Genomic DNA, 13693 nt, shown 5'->3' on the forward strand with positions numbered 1-13693 from the left:
TCATGTATTCTCCTCAGGGACAGAGGGAGAGGGGGGCAGGGAGGGCGGCTGCCCCCCTCACCCCCCCCCCCCCCCACCCCATATATAGTATTTGTATGTATATATGTATATATGTATATATAGTACATGTTTTAGTATTAGTATAAAAAAACTATAAAATATTAACAAGAAGTGAGTTAGAGTAGGTGGTGGAGCACAATTTTGGTAATAATAATGAGGTTAAGAGTTCTAATCTTAGCATCACATAGTTTTACAATTCTTTTTTAATAGTTTTTTTAATATTACACACACTCTATAATAAGATGTGTAATTTATAATGTGTTTTCTATTCAAATTATTTTATTAATTATGTTTCATATTTTGTTATGAATATTTTTATAAAGTTTCGATGTGTTTTATTTTTTGTCCATATCCAACAATATTTACAATTATATTTCTTAGGTAGTTTATTTATTTATTTTTAAATTATCTCTTTTGTTTTAATGTTTCGTCTTTTCTAGAAAAATTTTCTGAATCCGTCTGTACTGTTTCTAGAATGGTGTTACGTCTAGAACAGCACATTAATGCTTTGGGAAGCCCGTCATGTATTCCCTTCAGCCCTCTATATAAAGCACATTAATGCTTTGGGAGGGGCCGGAAAACTTTGAGACTTTCACCTAATCTATACCAGGTCATCAGTTCAGGAACCTCCGACTCACTGTCGTTCATTCTCGAGCCCACATACTATTATCAATACAGATGTACAATTTAATGTATTTACACATCACCTATAATTGACTGGCTTAAATCAAGAAGATCAATAGACCGCTCCTTATATCAAGAATGGTGTTAACTACAACCCAAACATGTTTAACTACAAACATTATACATGTAATCTCAGTTCCCATATTCAATCAAGGATGAATTGCCACACTTTATATCAAGAAAACTTCCCAGTGAAAGATTTTTAAACAGAATGAAAAATACAAGGAAAAAGGTAAAGAAGGCAAAGAAATCTTACAGCAAAAGAAAAGGTTAGCAGTGTAAAATGTCTACAAAGTGAAAAAAAAAAAAAAAAGGCACTCAAAAACCAACCATCATCCCTTTTTGTTAGCAACTCAACAACATTAAAATGTAGAAACCAGCAAAACATGGTAAATCATCATCCCTGTCATATAAACCGCCTTCTGAAGTTCCTAGTAGTGGAATGGTAACTACGGACTAGCAATCCAACCCCTATCCCGATTCCCACACAAATCCCGAGGCCAATCCCAACTCCTACTCTGACCCCCGCGTTAAACCAGGAGAGTTCCCCGTCTTCGCCATCCAGATATTCTGTGTGTCGCCAGTATGCATTGTCGTAGTCTTCTTCGCTTTCTGGTTTGTAACTCGTATAGTCCGGTACCTGCCAATTCAATGGAGAATGCTTAGAGACTGGATACTTAACATTACAGGCTCCAAGACGAATAAATCCCAAGCGGGAAGATTCTAGTGGATTAAGGTTTTCACCACACAAACATGTTTGGAGATTCATGCCACTCCCCCTTCAAATATTTTCAGGGGAATCTACACATTTCTTAGCTTAAGATATGATAATGTAAAGATGAAAACTAGCTTAAGGTGTTTCGGGAATAGTTCTTCAATCATCGGTCATGATATGGTGCTCTCAGAGTCTCAGATGATGATGCACGATTTATTTTCTTCCAAAAATGTTTACTTTAAGTTCAGAATGTTAAACTTGGGTAAACTTCAAAGCTAAAATACCCTTCAGGGAGGCCGCTAAGGAGATGTGGGCCCCACAAGCTTCCATAGTGATGATACATGTGTACATCTATCTTCAAGCAGGAAACAGATAATGTGACAGAAAACAGAAGGAGAATTAGAGCATGCACAGTTGCACACTGCTTAAAAGTATGTGCCCACCCATATCTAGTGGCACGAGATAAGATTTTGTCTGCAGTTAAAAATCACGCTAATAGACAAAGTCCTTATGGTCATTATGCAATAAAAAGAAAAACATGTGTCATGACAGGAAGCATGAATACACTATGCAAGGAACCATGTGAAGGTCGGTCTTGTCATGAAAGGTGTAAAAAGTAATGATAGATATAACGAAATGTATCTCGAATTGGACCCAACATCCCCTTTCTATGGAAATCTCCATGTTTGGTAAATGGCTGTTAGCTGTTAGCTGGTTGGGTTAATTAGAGGGTATATAATTAGTTGATAACATTAGCTGATTGTAGAAAGGTGTTTGGTAAATTAGCTGTTAGCTGATAGCTGTTTGGTATAATTTCCTTTCTCAAAAAGCTAATTGAAAAAGTTGCTTTGAGCAAAAAGCTAATAGTGGTCAAATAAGTCAAAATCGGCCTATAGGCTAACTATTTTACCAAACAGGACAATGAAATGTCGATAGTACCTGCAGATCGAGTCCAGAAGAGGCGACATCTTTTTGTGCATCACTTGTTCCATCATCTTCGGGAATTGAACCCAAAATCCCCTTTCTGTGGTGTTTCTTCCAGTGGTTAAGCTGCAAACTCTTGGTTAAGATGATTGGAGTCCCGGAGAAACATCCAGCAACGTAAACTTCGATTGTTGGTGAATCAGAACCCGAGATATGTTTTCCCTTCAAAAATCCAGAGCCAGCACTCATCACTGGTTCACAATTCATTTTCCATTTCCTGACACCGTTCTTTGATTCCCCTATAACACCGTTGCTATTGGAAATCTCCAAAACCCCAGAAAGCACAAGATCATCTCTATCAAAAACCTCAAACTTCACACTCCCCGTCAATCTTATACTGTCTGTGCTCACAAACGTAGCTTCTTCAGATTTCTTATCCACCCGGTCCCTCCGCAAAATGCAAGATGCTCCTTCTGAATGCATTGAACACCTCGCGCCATTCACTTCAAGGAGTGTATCGGGGCTTAGAGGTATATGGTTAAGAGTGAGACTCCCCGGAGTTGAATCATCGACCATGAAATTGCTGACTCTGATATAGAACACCCTTATATCAAGCCAAGAAAGTAACGATTTGCCATAGGACTGGTACAATAGAGGGTGCTTGATAATCTGGAGACCCGAAACATCCAGTTTTCCATTGGTCAAAGATTCATGAGAACTCCCCATCTTTTCGGGACTTAATCCCAGCTTAAATCCTTCGCCACCCACTGATATAAGGACAAAAGAACAGGGTAAAAATCTCGACTCATGCAGCCCAACAAACCCTGTTCAGATCAGCATGCTCTTATCATTCAGTGATTCACAAAATTATTCAGAATTTTGTACAGACAACAACAAAAACGGATAATTCTTTCCCAGCAACTTTTCATACATCTTGCTAAGCCAAACATATCATATGAAGGTTTTAAGGTTGTTAATAGAACACCTGTTTTAATAACAGAAACCCATGATACGAAGGAGGAAACAGACTCATAACTAAAAAGACCACATATGACAACAAAAACATCAACTGACCAACAGGGACTAGGATGTAATTGCCACTGCTTTATGCCAACAACTATACTTAACAAACACATCTGATCCACTAAGAAAGGATCCTAATCATATAAAAAGCCAAGCACAACAATGATTAATAATGTTTTAAAACACACAAGCATAGAACACACTCCACACAAACATGGGAAACAAATTATCCACCAAACTAATATGAATATAGATATTCCAAACAATCAACTTCCTCACCCCACCCCTCCCACCACACTAAGTAAAAGGGGAAGCTTGGGGGCAACTCCAAGTTAGTCACGAGGTTACAAGTTCGACTCTGGAAGCCTAGTGACTAGTTTGAGCCAATCTGCTAGATTCTTTCCAAAAGATTGAACCCCAACCCTTAGGGGCCCCCACACCCAGCCCGACAGAGCATCTGCTAGATTGGTTTACTTCCTTGTAGTCATTTACCGGTTAGGGTCACAAAGCATGTTTACACCCTCAAGCAGTGATTGAGGATTTCCCCTTCACTCAAAAAAGGGGAAGTTCATAATTGAAGTATTATTAAGAGAGAATAAATGGCAACCCACCAATACACTCATTTATGGAAACCCCAAACACAACCAAAGCTGAACCTTTTTCTGCCTCTTCTTAATCTCTTCAAATTCAGAATCAAGCAGAAGTGACTGAGCTGAAACATAACCTCAGTTTCTCAGAAAGAGCAGAGAACAAAAGTTCAGATAGCATAAACAAATTGTCAACAATTAACAGCACTACAAGTTACACAGTCCAACACGCCTCCCCCTCCATCACCCTCAAACTAGAAATTCAGAAATGAAAATAAAAAAATTAAGAAAACCTTAATGAGAAACAAAGTACAGTGCAACACAGACAAACTTACCAAGAAAATCTTGTATCCTATATCTTTCCGATCTATTACTGATCTTTAAATTCGTTTTCAAGCTCCAAGGTAGGAGCTTTTGATCTTCTGCCACCCAATTCTTGCGGCGCAAATCAATCACAGTGATCCCTCTCCCTGTATCTCTCCACTCAATCAAATCCCCCCTTCTCTCTCCACCTCTATCTATTTATCCTACTCTTAGTCGTGGACCGTGGACAATAGGGATAACTAGATAAGACAAGCAAAGCTAGAGTCTTTAATAATAATTTGCGGCAAACAAATCTGGGTTTATTTGAATATTCGAAGATGCAGCGCTAACCATACGTATCTAGGTGTATAAAATCTACCGCAGTAGTTGTAATAGTGACGATTAAACAAGCACAGAAGAAATGTTGATGGTGATGGGCAGAGCTGAGTATTTGGATTGCAATACTCTGATCTTATCCACAGAAAAATTGAATTTCAGAATTACGAGGTAGGTTTCTTTAAAATTCTGGAAAGGGATGACTAGATTTCTTGGGGATTTTTGCTTAGTTTGTTGGATTAAGAAAACTTGTCAACTTTAAATATCCTTTTTTGTCATGACAAAAGGGTGGATTCAATTAAAGACTTTTTAGATTTTTATAAATTTTAATATTTTAAAAATATTTAATTTAATTTTTTAGAAAAAAATAAATAAATGTCTAATCTAGTGATTTTTGTAGACGTGGCAGAGAAAGAAGGGAGGGTGAGAACTATTGCTTATATATATTGAGGGAAAATGATAAATGTACTCATAAAATATAACTCTCGTCACGTGTACAATTTGTAAAATAATTCAGCGCATTAGCGGCACATAACGGTTTCCCTTTTTCTTTTTTTCTCATAGTTTCATTTTCTCTCTCCTATTTGACACCCAAAAAAAATGGTGAAAATGTAAAAATATTTTCTAAAAAATGATTAATTTTATGAATTTTTTTATTGTTTTGAACTAAAGTTTAAAAGTATTTTTCTATTTGATTCATTTAAAAAAAAACGAACATAAATATATCACAAAGTTATTTTTATAAAATATTACTCCGTATTATTTAATGATGATAATAGTTATTATTTATATTAAAAGTATAAATTAAAATTGGCAATAATTTTAAAGATTAATATAAGTATGTAATAAAAATGTAAATAAATACGGAGTAATTTTTAAATATGTAAAAGAAAAAATAATAATGCAATTTTTTTTTTGAAAATATAATAATGCAATTTACTGGGCTATATATAAAATTCAATCTCTTTTAAATTTAGGTGAAAATCTAGCCCACTTAACTGGCTGGTTAATGGCCTAATGTATTAGAACACTTTTTATTGGGTCATTGCAAATAGCCCAAATCCCTCTGTATTTTTTTATTATTTTTTTTTTTGGGAAAGGAAATCCCTATGCTAAATTTGTTTTCATTATATAGTTTAACTGTACTATTCGCTTTATTTAACATTTTAAAAGAAATTATATATTTGTCTTTTTATAATTACTTTAGGTAAATATTACGTATGCATAAATTTGGCATATCCATGCAACAAAGCAAGTTCATAACGTTGATTGATGATGTGAAGAAATTGTCAAATTTATCAATCAATAGCTTTAATAATTCATCATTATTCCCCTACATGTCAATTCTATTTTTTTTTTTCTTTTGAAGGAATGTCAATTCTATTTTTTCTCACAAAAAATTGAATTCTTAACTCCAATCCAAGGGCCCACATGCCCCGGCTCCCCACACTGCTGTCGTCAAGGGTTGAACATTAGTTTCTTCTCTCAAATATTATCTACTGAACCATTGAGTTAAGCCTATGCGGGCATGCCAATTGTATTTCTAATACACCATCTTTCTTGAATTTTTAGATGACGACAAACTCATAATAACTATTTGATAGTGTATACTCGATACATCTTATTTTTGTATAATAGTTCAAAAATCAGATAAAAATGTAAATCGTATTATGAAGATTATATGCGATAAGCTCGACTAAAAAAATATCGACAAAAATTGATCTTATGATACAAAAATCATACTCTACCAACTCAATCATTCTTTTCAAAACTTCCTTGGATTTTTAGTTCCATCCGTTGAGAAAAAATTGCACCCCGTTTTAATAGAAAGTAAAATATGTTAAGTAAAAAGACGGAACAAGTTTGTTATTAGTTATTACTCTTTTTTCCCCACTTTATTATCCTCTTCTTTAATTTAAGAAAACAAGATATGAATTTTCAAAAAAAAAAAAAAAGAAAACAAGATATGACTATCCACCTAACAAGTGAAAGGTTATGGATAAATTGAGGAAAAAATAAAAATGCCAATGGTATTCATTTTAAGGAGGTGGATGTAGTTTTGGTATGTCTGTATATATACAAACACACACAATATGAAGTAATATACAAAAGATGAATTGGAGTTACATAAAAACTCATGAATTTTTTAGTGTTCTTGAGGTCTTATTCGGTACAAATGAAATTATTTTCGAACTTTTAGTGTATGATCCTAGTTGACAGGGTTGAAAAATCAATGGTTAGACAAAAAAAAAAAAGAATGTTTGTTATGTTATACACGGTCTTATGCTAAAGTCTATGGTGTGCACAATTCGGTGAAATATCGATTAATATGTGGATCAAGTCGATAAATTTTGGTCAATGTATTTCAGTTCAGTTAATGGTTAATGATTTTTTTAAAATTTGATTATTGGTTAATTTGGTTTGAAAGTGTTAGTAACCCAATTAACTGATCTGTTAATTGAATTGTGTGTGTATATATATATATGATCTTGAAGAAAGGAGATCACGTTGTGGCCTAGCAATAATTGAATTTGTAGTCTGCATGGGCAGTTCAACTGGTTGCAGAGGTGAAATTTGTCACCAAGAAACCAATGATCAAGTATCACCAGCGACAGTATGAGAGAAACCTCTCAAAATGAAAAAGGTTTCTTGTGCACGCGCAATGGACAAAACTCACAAAAGTCTAGCATCTGTTAGTCACTTGAGTCATCATGATTTATTCCATTTACCCATTTAAAAACTGTCGAGTTGAGGTGTGGGAACACATGGCGTTAGCGATTTCACCTTTTGTTATAGTGTATTGAATATCTTGGAAATTTACAGAACCCTATCTTTTTTTTCTTCTTCCATTAACTTGTTCCCCAATAAAGGCAATTAGAATATTATGACCCGGTCTCAATTCTCTTAGAATAACTCTATGATGATGAGACATATTTCGATTGCTTCATAAAAAGAGATGAACCATTGTTTTATTCATATTCTTTATCCAATCAAATTTATATACATATTATTTTTTATTTGTTTTTGATTTATCATGTATCTCAACTTATAACACACAAAAAGTCTTCATCTCTACAAAAAATTAATTTTTTTTTAATGTTACTGACTCTATTACATTGTAGTATGAGTCAACAATAACTCCACTAAGACTTGATCTCATAACCTCTCACATGAGAGAGATCATTACATGCCATCTTAACACGAAATTTTTAACAAAAAAAAACTGAATTAACCCTGCATGAATATTATTTTTTCATATTAAGAGTACATTTATCATTTTTGGAAAGAAAAAAAAAATTGCCCACAGCTTAGCAACCAGACAGAAGTGGTCACTGGTCAGTCCTGAGACACTGAATCCCTGACCAGCACACAAAAAGTTACCCACACTACCCCTAACCCTCCCCCCTCCCCCCCCCCCCCCCCCCAGTCTGACCACCATGGTCCATGGGTCACAACACTCCAAACTAACCATGGTTGAGTCAACACAACCACACCCTATTTGTCTCTCCCTTTTTTCTCCACATCACAACTATTTTGTAGCCTCATTTTCTTGACCCCAGTCTCCTCTCCTCTCCTTCTCAACAGCTCCTCCTAGGTACAACACAGGACAACTCCACAGTAATTTTCATATGGTCCTTGTGTATATATACATATACCTGTATTCCACATAGCAGATATGTAGATAAAATACATACTATAATAATGATAATATTGTATGGATATAGTGATAATACATATATCATCATTTATAATAGTTGTTTATGTTACATGTGGGCAGAAAAAAGGGGGAAAAGAAATGAGGAAATAATAAGTAGACCAAGAAAAGGAAAGATGTGGGCTTAGTGGCTTTTCTCCTTTTCACACACACATAAAATATACTTCTGTGTGCTGATTCTGTTGAATTCAAGACTTGTTTTCATTGGGTTTTGGAAGGTGAAGATTAAAGTTTGGATTTTTATTTTTTTGGGTTCCCTTTTTGAATCTTTTCTGCTGCTTTTTGGTAGTTTAGGGTCAATTATATGCTCTGATGATAACAGAAACACTTATGATGATGATTGTTTTGTGTCTGCTTATTTAGTTTATAGAATCAGAAAGCTAGCTTCTTCAAAGATTGGGTTTTTCTTTCTGGGTATTTCAAGATTGGATTTTTTTTTTTTTTTCTGGTTTTTTGTGGGTGATTTGATGGGGAAGAAGAGGGTTGTGAAGAAGACAAAGGAGTTATCAGTTGCAATTGCAGAGTCATCTTCCATGACTGGAGACCATCATCATCAACAACAAACTCCAAGAAAGAGAGGCAGGCCAAGAAAGATTGTGCCCAAAGAAGATGAATTTGAAGAACAGACTGGTAAAGAAGATGTTGCAGAGAATGAAACCAAGAAGCCCAGAGCCAGTGGAGAAGAGGAAGAATCATCAGAACATAAAGTGGAGATTACAGGAAAGGTTGAAGCTTCTTCATCTTCACCATCCAAGAAGGAAGATGAAGAAGCATCACAGAAACAGCAGGCTAGGAGCAGAGGCAGAAGAAAAAGCAAGCCAAGAAAGAGCAGCTGATGAAACCCTATTTGCTTTTGTCTTTCATGGGTGACTAGTGATCAACAGAAAATACTATTGAAGATTAATGGGTAATTTTAGTTTGCTGTTTCCCCTTTGTATCTATAAACTATATATGCTTTATAATGTTGTTTATCTCCTCTTATTTTAGTCTCTTTTTGGTGGGAATGATTGAGTCAAACAGGAAATGATCATGTTTTTATTCCTGATTCAACCTTATTCTATAAGGTGAGTAGAACATATGACTGAACTAATGTTAAAAGAGAGTAAAATGTATATATATCGAAGGGAAAATTGCATTTTTAATTCTCCAGTTATACCGGTGGGTACAATTTTAATAGTGAGTTACATAGGTTCGAATCTCTATGTTATGTGTAAAGTGGTGATTTTAATTTCTCGATAACTATTTCTGCCACCAATAAGTCATTTAAAAAGTGATTGATTCGATCTTTCACGGACTAATATTGCTACTTTATGCACAAAGACAAAATCTATACTACATGTATAACTGGATGACACTAAAAATGCAATTTTTCTTATATTAAACTAATCAACTCTTTTATAAGAATAGTGTTTAATGGGAATAAATGATTTTTTATAATGAATTTACTTAATTTTTTATTAAATTTATTTTTGATTAGTCTGGTGGATACCAATGTAATATAGGGGGAAAAGAACTGCAATCTCAGTAGAGTAGAAAGTGTTGTAATATGCTATTTTGTTTAAACTATTCTCTTAAACAGAGAATTATATCAACCTGTAAGATCAAACTATGTTTCAGAAGCTATTTAAATGTCTCATCATCCAAAAGAGGATGATGTATGATGATCAATATAATACTATAAGTTCTATAACATAAACTTCTTCAGCAATGGCAGATAAAACAGATAATAGAATGATCAAAATTGTAGGCCATCATCCATGGCAGTAAAACAAGAAAGCTTTCAGAAGCCATGGTAACATTCTCAGCGAGTTGATCTGTGATGCCTCTCCTTTTTGTAGCGCGATTGCTCTGGATCAAACCCGCCTTCCTCTGCTCCATACACCGCCCACGATGGTGTGGGAGCCATGTAATCTCCGCTTCTAAAGGGTTTTCCAGAAGCGACCTGAAGCACCGGGGAGATTAAAGAGAAAGAAAGAGTGGTTATTGGTTAAGCAGAGAGTGCATTGAAGTTTCAGAAGTGGGAAAGAAAGTAACGAACCAGATCGTGAAACTTCTCGTAGTCTATCCACGTGAACCACTGGCCATCGATCTTAAACTTCTCGACTTTGGCTAGAAGGACACAACAAGAATGCACGTGTTCACATGCAACTTCATACTCCCCGTTGCTTTTTTTAGCCAAGGCTTCGGAGAACTCCTTCACATCGGAATGCCATGGCACATTCTCCATTGTTAACTTTGATGTAGCAGACCTGTAAGGATTCTTTTGATTATATGTTGAGATAGGACAAGGATAAACAATTCTACAAGGCAGAAACTTACGATCCACAATAAGTAACACCCTTGATTTCAATGAAATCGGGGTTTCCAATGCTGAATAGGCTAGAATAGGCGTCTACATCTTCTGTATTCCACCCTTTAACTAGTGTCAAGCGGTAGACAGTTCGTTGTTGCTTCTCCTTAAGAGCTTTCAAGGAGTCCTACAATAATTTGAGAAATCCTTACTAAATTCACCAGGCAACACAAATAACATTTAGGGGGCTCCCTGCAAACTTTCACCACGAAGGCCACTAATCTAGTAGATTAGTAAAAGGTTGCAGGAGTTGAAGAACTTCTAAATGGCCAAAGCCATTTTGTTGTGCACCAGTTGATCTCTTGTTCACATGAAACACCAACAAATATTATAGAATGTGTGCATTATAACGTTGGATATCATTGATCTTATTTAGACAAATAGATATAGGTTCATTTCCTACTTGTAAAAAAGAAGAAAAAAGTTCAGTGTTCATTGCCTGCCTTACTTTCTTATCCTTATTTGATTCGTTTCTCCATCCACTTACCACTAGAACACTACAAAATCCTGTTTACCATCTATCACTGACAGCAGTTTAAGAAATAAAAATGAGAGACAACTTTTTTTGCATATCCAGAAAGGTACTCACCATAAATCGCTCCCAGAAGTCTCCAAATAGTGGTCTATCAATTGCTTTCAAACTCTCCTTTGTAGCAGCATCAACACTAACATATAACTGCATATTTTAAGAAAGCAATATAAAATTCACAAGTGAAATGATTAACGAAGCGTCTCAAACTTTACAAATCAAATGATGAGAGATGGATCATCATTCATCACAAACCTGTGTGATTGGTTTTAGCATCATTATCCTTTCAGGGAATTGTGCATTTGTTACTAGAAAAGTTGAAATCCGCTTCCGATGCAACTCATCTACAAGTGAATTTATCTCTGGATACATAATAGGTTCACCAACAAGTGATAATGCACAATGCCTAGGAGAAAGACCCTCAGCCAAGCGATCTGCTTTAACACCTGCAAACATGTGCCAATAACAACTGTGATATTTGAAGTTCTAGGAGCCAAAATGCCAATAATAAGTAAATGATGGTGAAGAAGTTTTTCTTCCTTTTTTTCCCCTATACTTTCATTTTTATACTCTCTTCCACAGTTTACACTTTACTTCCATTGTCTACTGGTTTAAACACCATGTGTGGTAGATTTACAAAACAAGTTAACTACCTGGAACTCCTTTCATTTGTTTTATCATTTTCGAGTGCAACTCTATTGCAGTTTCCACAATTTCCAAAGGAGCATCCATCTTCCACCGCCAGCTTTTCCCTACAGGGTTTGTATGATGTCTCCAACAGAAAACACATTTGTTGGCACAGGCTAAACTAGGGGTTGCCTCCATGCACCTATATAGTATAAATCCACATTGAAATTGTAACTCTTCAAGAAAGTTGGCATAATCCCAAACCTAGAAACTATGCAATACAATAATAGAAAAGACAGGCATACACAGTATAAAAGCTAACCTGTGGCTCTCAATGCCATAAAAGGAATGCTTGTAGCAACCTCCACGCCCTCGAAGTTGTGATTTTGTCCATCTACAAATTTTCACACCACTATGTGAACCGATTATTTTATACCCCTAGAAAATATGGATAAAAAGAAAGAGGATCAGTTAACAACAATGTATCTATAGAAAATTTATATAATAAAAAGAAGATTTGGCTAACAATAGAAGAAACGAAGCATGGAAAATGAACAATAATTAGCAAACTCAACCGGAATCCTAAATGATTGTGAATAGGGTGATTAGGGTCACACATAAGCAGTAAACAATAATCTAAGAACAGGTTTAGAAATGAAAGACAGTATCTTCTATCTTGGATTCTTGGTGCTCTCTTGCAAATCAAGATATTTTCGAAGCAGTTTTACACAAACAAACACTAAAAGAGCAATGCCAAGTAACCTAAAAAGGATACCTGCTTCTCCAAACTGGCCCTGATAACAGGAGTAACCATTTCTTTCTCCCCATTTAATGTTTCGCCATTTGCCTTCCCATTGGCCTTAGGTTTCACCATTGTTTTACTTGATGGCGCTTTACCGGCAATATCCTCAAGATCAACAATCCCATTGTCCTCTCCATTTTCCTCTATCTCACTATCATAATCATCATAGTCACTGACCTCACCATCACTCTCCTCAACAACACCATTAGAAGAGCACCTTCCATTTTCACCACAATTATTACCTTTCAAAATCCTAGCCAATCTCTTACACCATTCATCAAACACCTCATCCACATTCCCCTCATCTACATCCCCCTCACAGACCCCCAAAACCTCAGCACCCCCAAGTTTGCGCAATCTTTTCGAAAAATCTTTAGCAACAGCATTAAACGTCTCACCATAAGACCTACTGCCAACACCAAAGATTGCAAATTTACACTTGCTGAGCAACAAAGCTCCAACTCTGAAGTCATCAGAGCTCTCGGTTAACCAATTCCCTAAAAACCCACCATTTTTAGGAGGCTTCCCGTCTTCCCAGGTGGAGGCTACAATGAGAACTACACTTTCTTTATGCAAATCCTCAGGCTCATAATCCCTAGGGTCAACGAGGTCAAACTGCAGATCCTTGAGGGCCAGGAAGGCGCGCAGGCGATGAGCTAGGGTTTTGGAAGTGCCGGTTTCAGAAAGAAAGAATATTTTGCCTCTAGAGTTACGGGTAGGATTCTGGGCAGGGAGTAATGTGGAGGCCTTGAGGCGGCGGAGGAGGTGGCGACGCGACTTGTAGAAGAAGAAGATGGTGGTGGCGGAGAGGAGGCCGAGCACGGCGAGTCGCGTAGAAAGAGAAGTGGCTGAAGGAGACATGGTGAGAATTTAGGTTTTCCCGCGTTTAGCTTCGGGGAAAGAGAGCAATCACTGATCAGCGTCAACTTAAATGCTTCATCTTCGAATCCACCCCTGCAACTGAAGGAGTTCCGCCATGAAAAGGGGCCGTCTTTGCTGTAACCTCCCGAGTCCTATACTTTTTTTTTTCTTTTTTCT

General features: G+C 36.1%; 3 protein-coding genes across 6 annotated transcripts; 1 reads left to right on the forward strand and 2 right to left on the reverse strand.

Moving 5' to 3' along the window:
- Positions 1-865: 865 nt before the first annotated feature.
- On the reverse strand, positions 866-4661 carry LOC109153278 (uncharacterized protein At1g01500). 4 transcript variants are annotated; one of them, XM_019301150.1, is made up of 4 exons: positions 4329-4660; positions 4024-4118; positions 2399-3207; positions 866-1384 (listed from the first exon to the last, which is right to left on the reverse strand). In XM_019301150.1, the coding sequence occupies exons 3-4, from the start codon at positions 3107-3109 to the stop codon at positions 1151-1153; spliced, it is 945 nt and encodes a 314-aa protein (XP_019156695.1). In that variant the 5' UTR covers positions 3110-3207; positions 4024-4118; positions 4329-4660; the 3' UTR covers positions 866-1150. The 4 variants fall into 4 exon arrangements, with proteins under 4 accessions (XP_019156695.1, XP_019156694.1, XP_019156696.1 ...); XM_019301149.1 differs by having other exon boundaries at positions 4018-4118; XM_019301151.1 differs by lacking the exon at positions 4024-4118 and having other exon boundaries at positions 2399-3150; positions 4329-4661.
- Positions 4662-8176: 3515 nt separating this feature from the next.
- On the forward strand, positions 8177-9449 carry LOC109153126. The gene is made up of 2 exons (XM_019300912.1): positions 8177-8227; positions 8711-9449. Exon 2 carries the CDS (start codon positions 8815-8817, stop codon positions 9181-9183), a length of 369 nt encoding a protein of 122 aa, XP_019156457.1. The 5' UTR covers positions 8177-8227; positions 8711-8814; the 3' UTR covers positions 9184-9449.
- Positions 9450-9873: 424 nt separating this feature from the next.
- On the reverse strand, positions 9874-13666 carry LOC109153124 (S-adenosyl-L-methionine-dependent tRNA 4-demethylwyosine synthase). The gene is made up of 8 exons (XM_019300908.1): positions 12629-13666; positions 12176-12291; positions 11880-12055; positions 11482-11672; positions 11287-11373; positions 10667-10824; positions 10386-10596; positions 9874-10289 (listed from the first exon to the last, which is right to left on the reverse strand). Exons 1-8 carry the CDS (start codon positions 13514-13516, stop codon positions 10149-10151), a joined length of 1968 nt encoding a protein of 655 aa, XP_019156453.1. The 5' UTR covers positions 13517-13666; the 3' UTR covers positions 9874-10148.
- Between the last annotated feature and the right edge of the window lie 27 nt (positions 13667-13693).

The sequence above is a fragment of the Ipomoea nil genome, unplaced genomic scaffold (genome assembly GCF_001879475.1).
Source record: "Ipomoea nil cultivar Tokyo-kokei standard unplaced genomic scaffold, Asagao_1.1 scaffold2480, whole genome shotgun sequence".
Lineage (NCBI taxonomy): Eukaryota > Viridiplantae > Streptophyta > Magnoliopsida > Solanales > Convolvulaceae > Ipomoea > Ipomoea nil.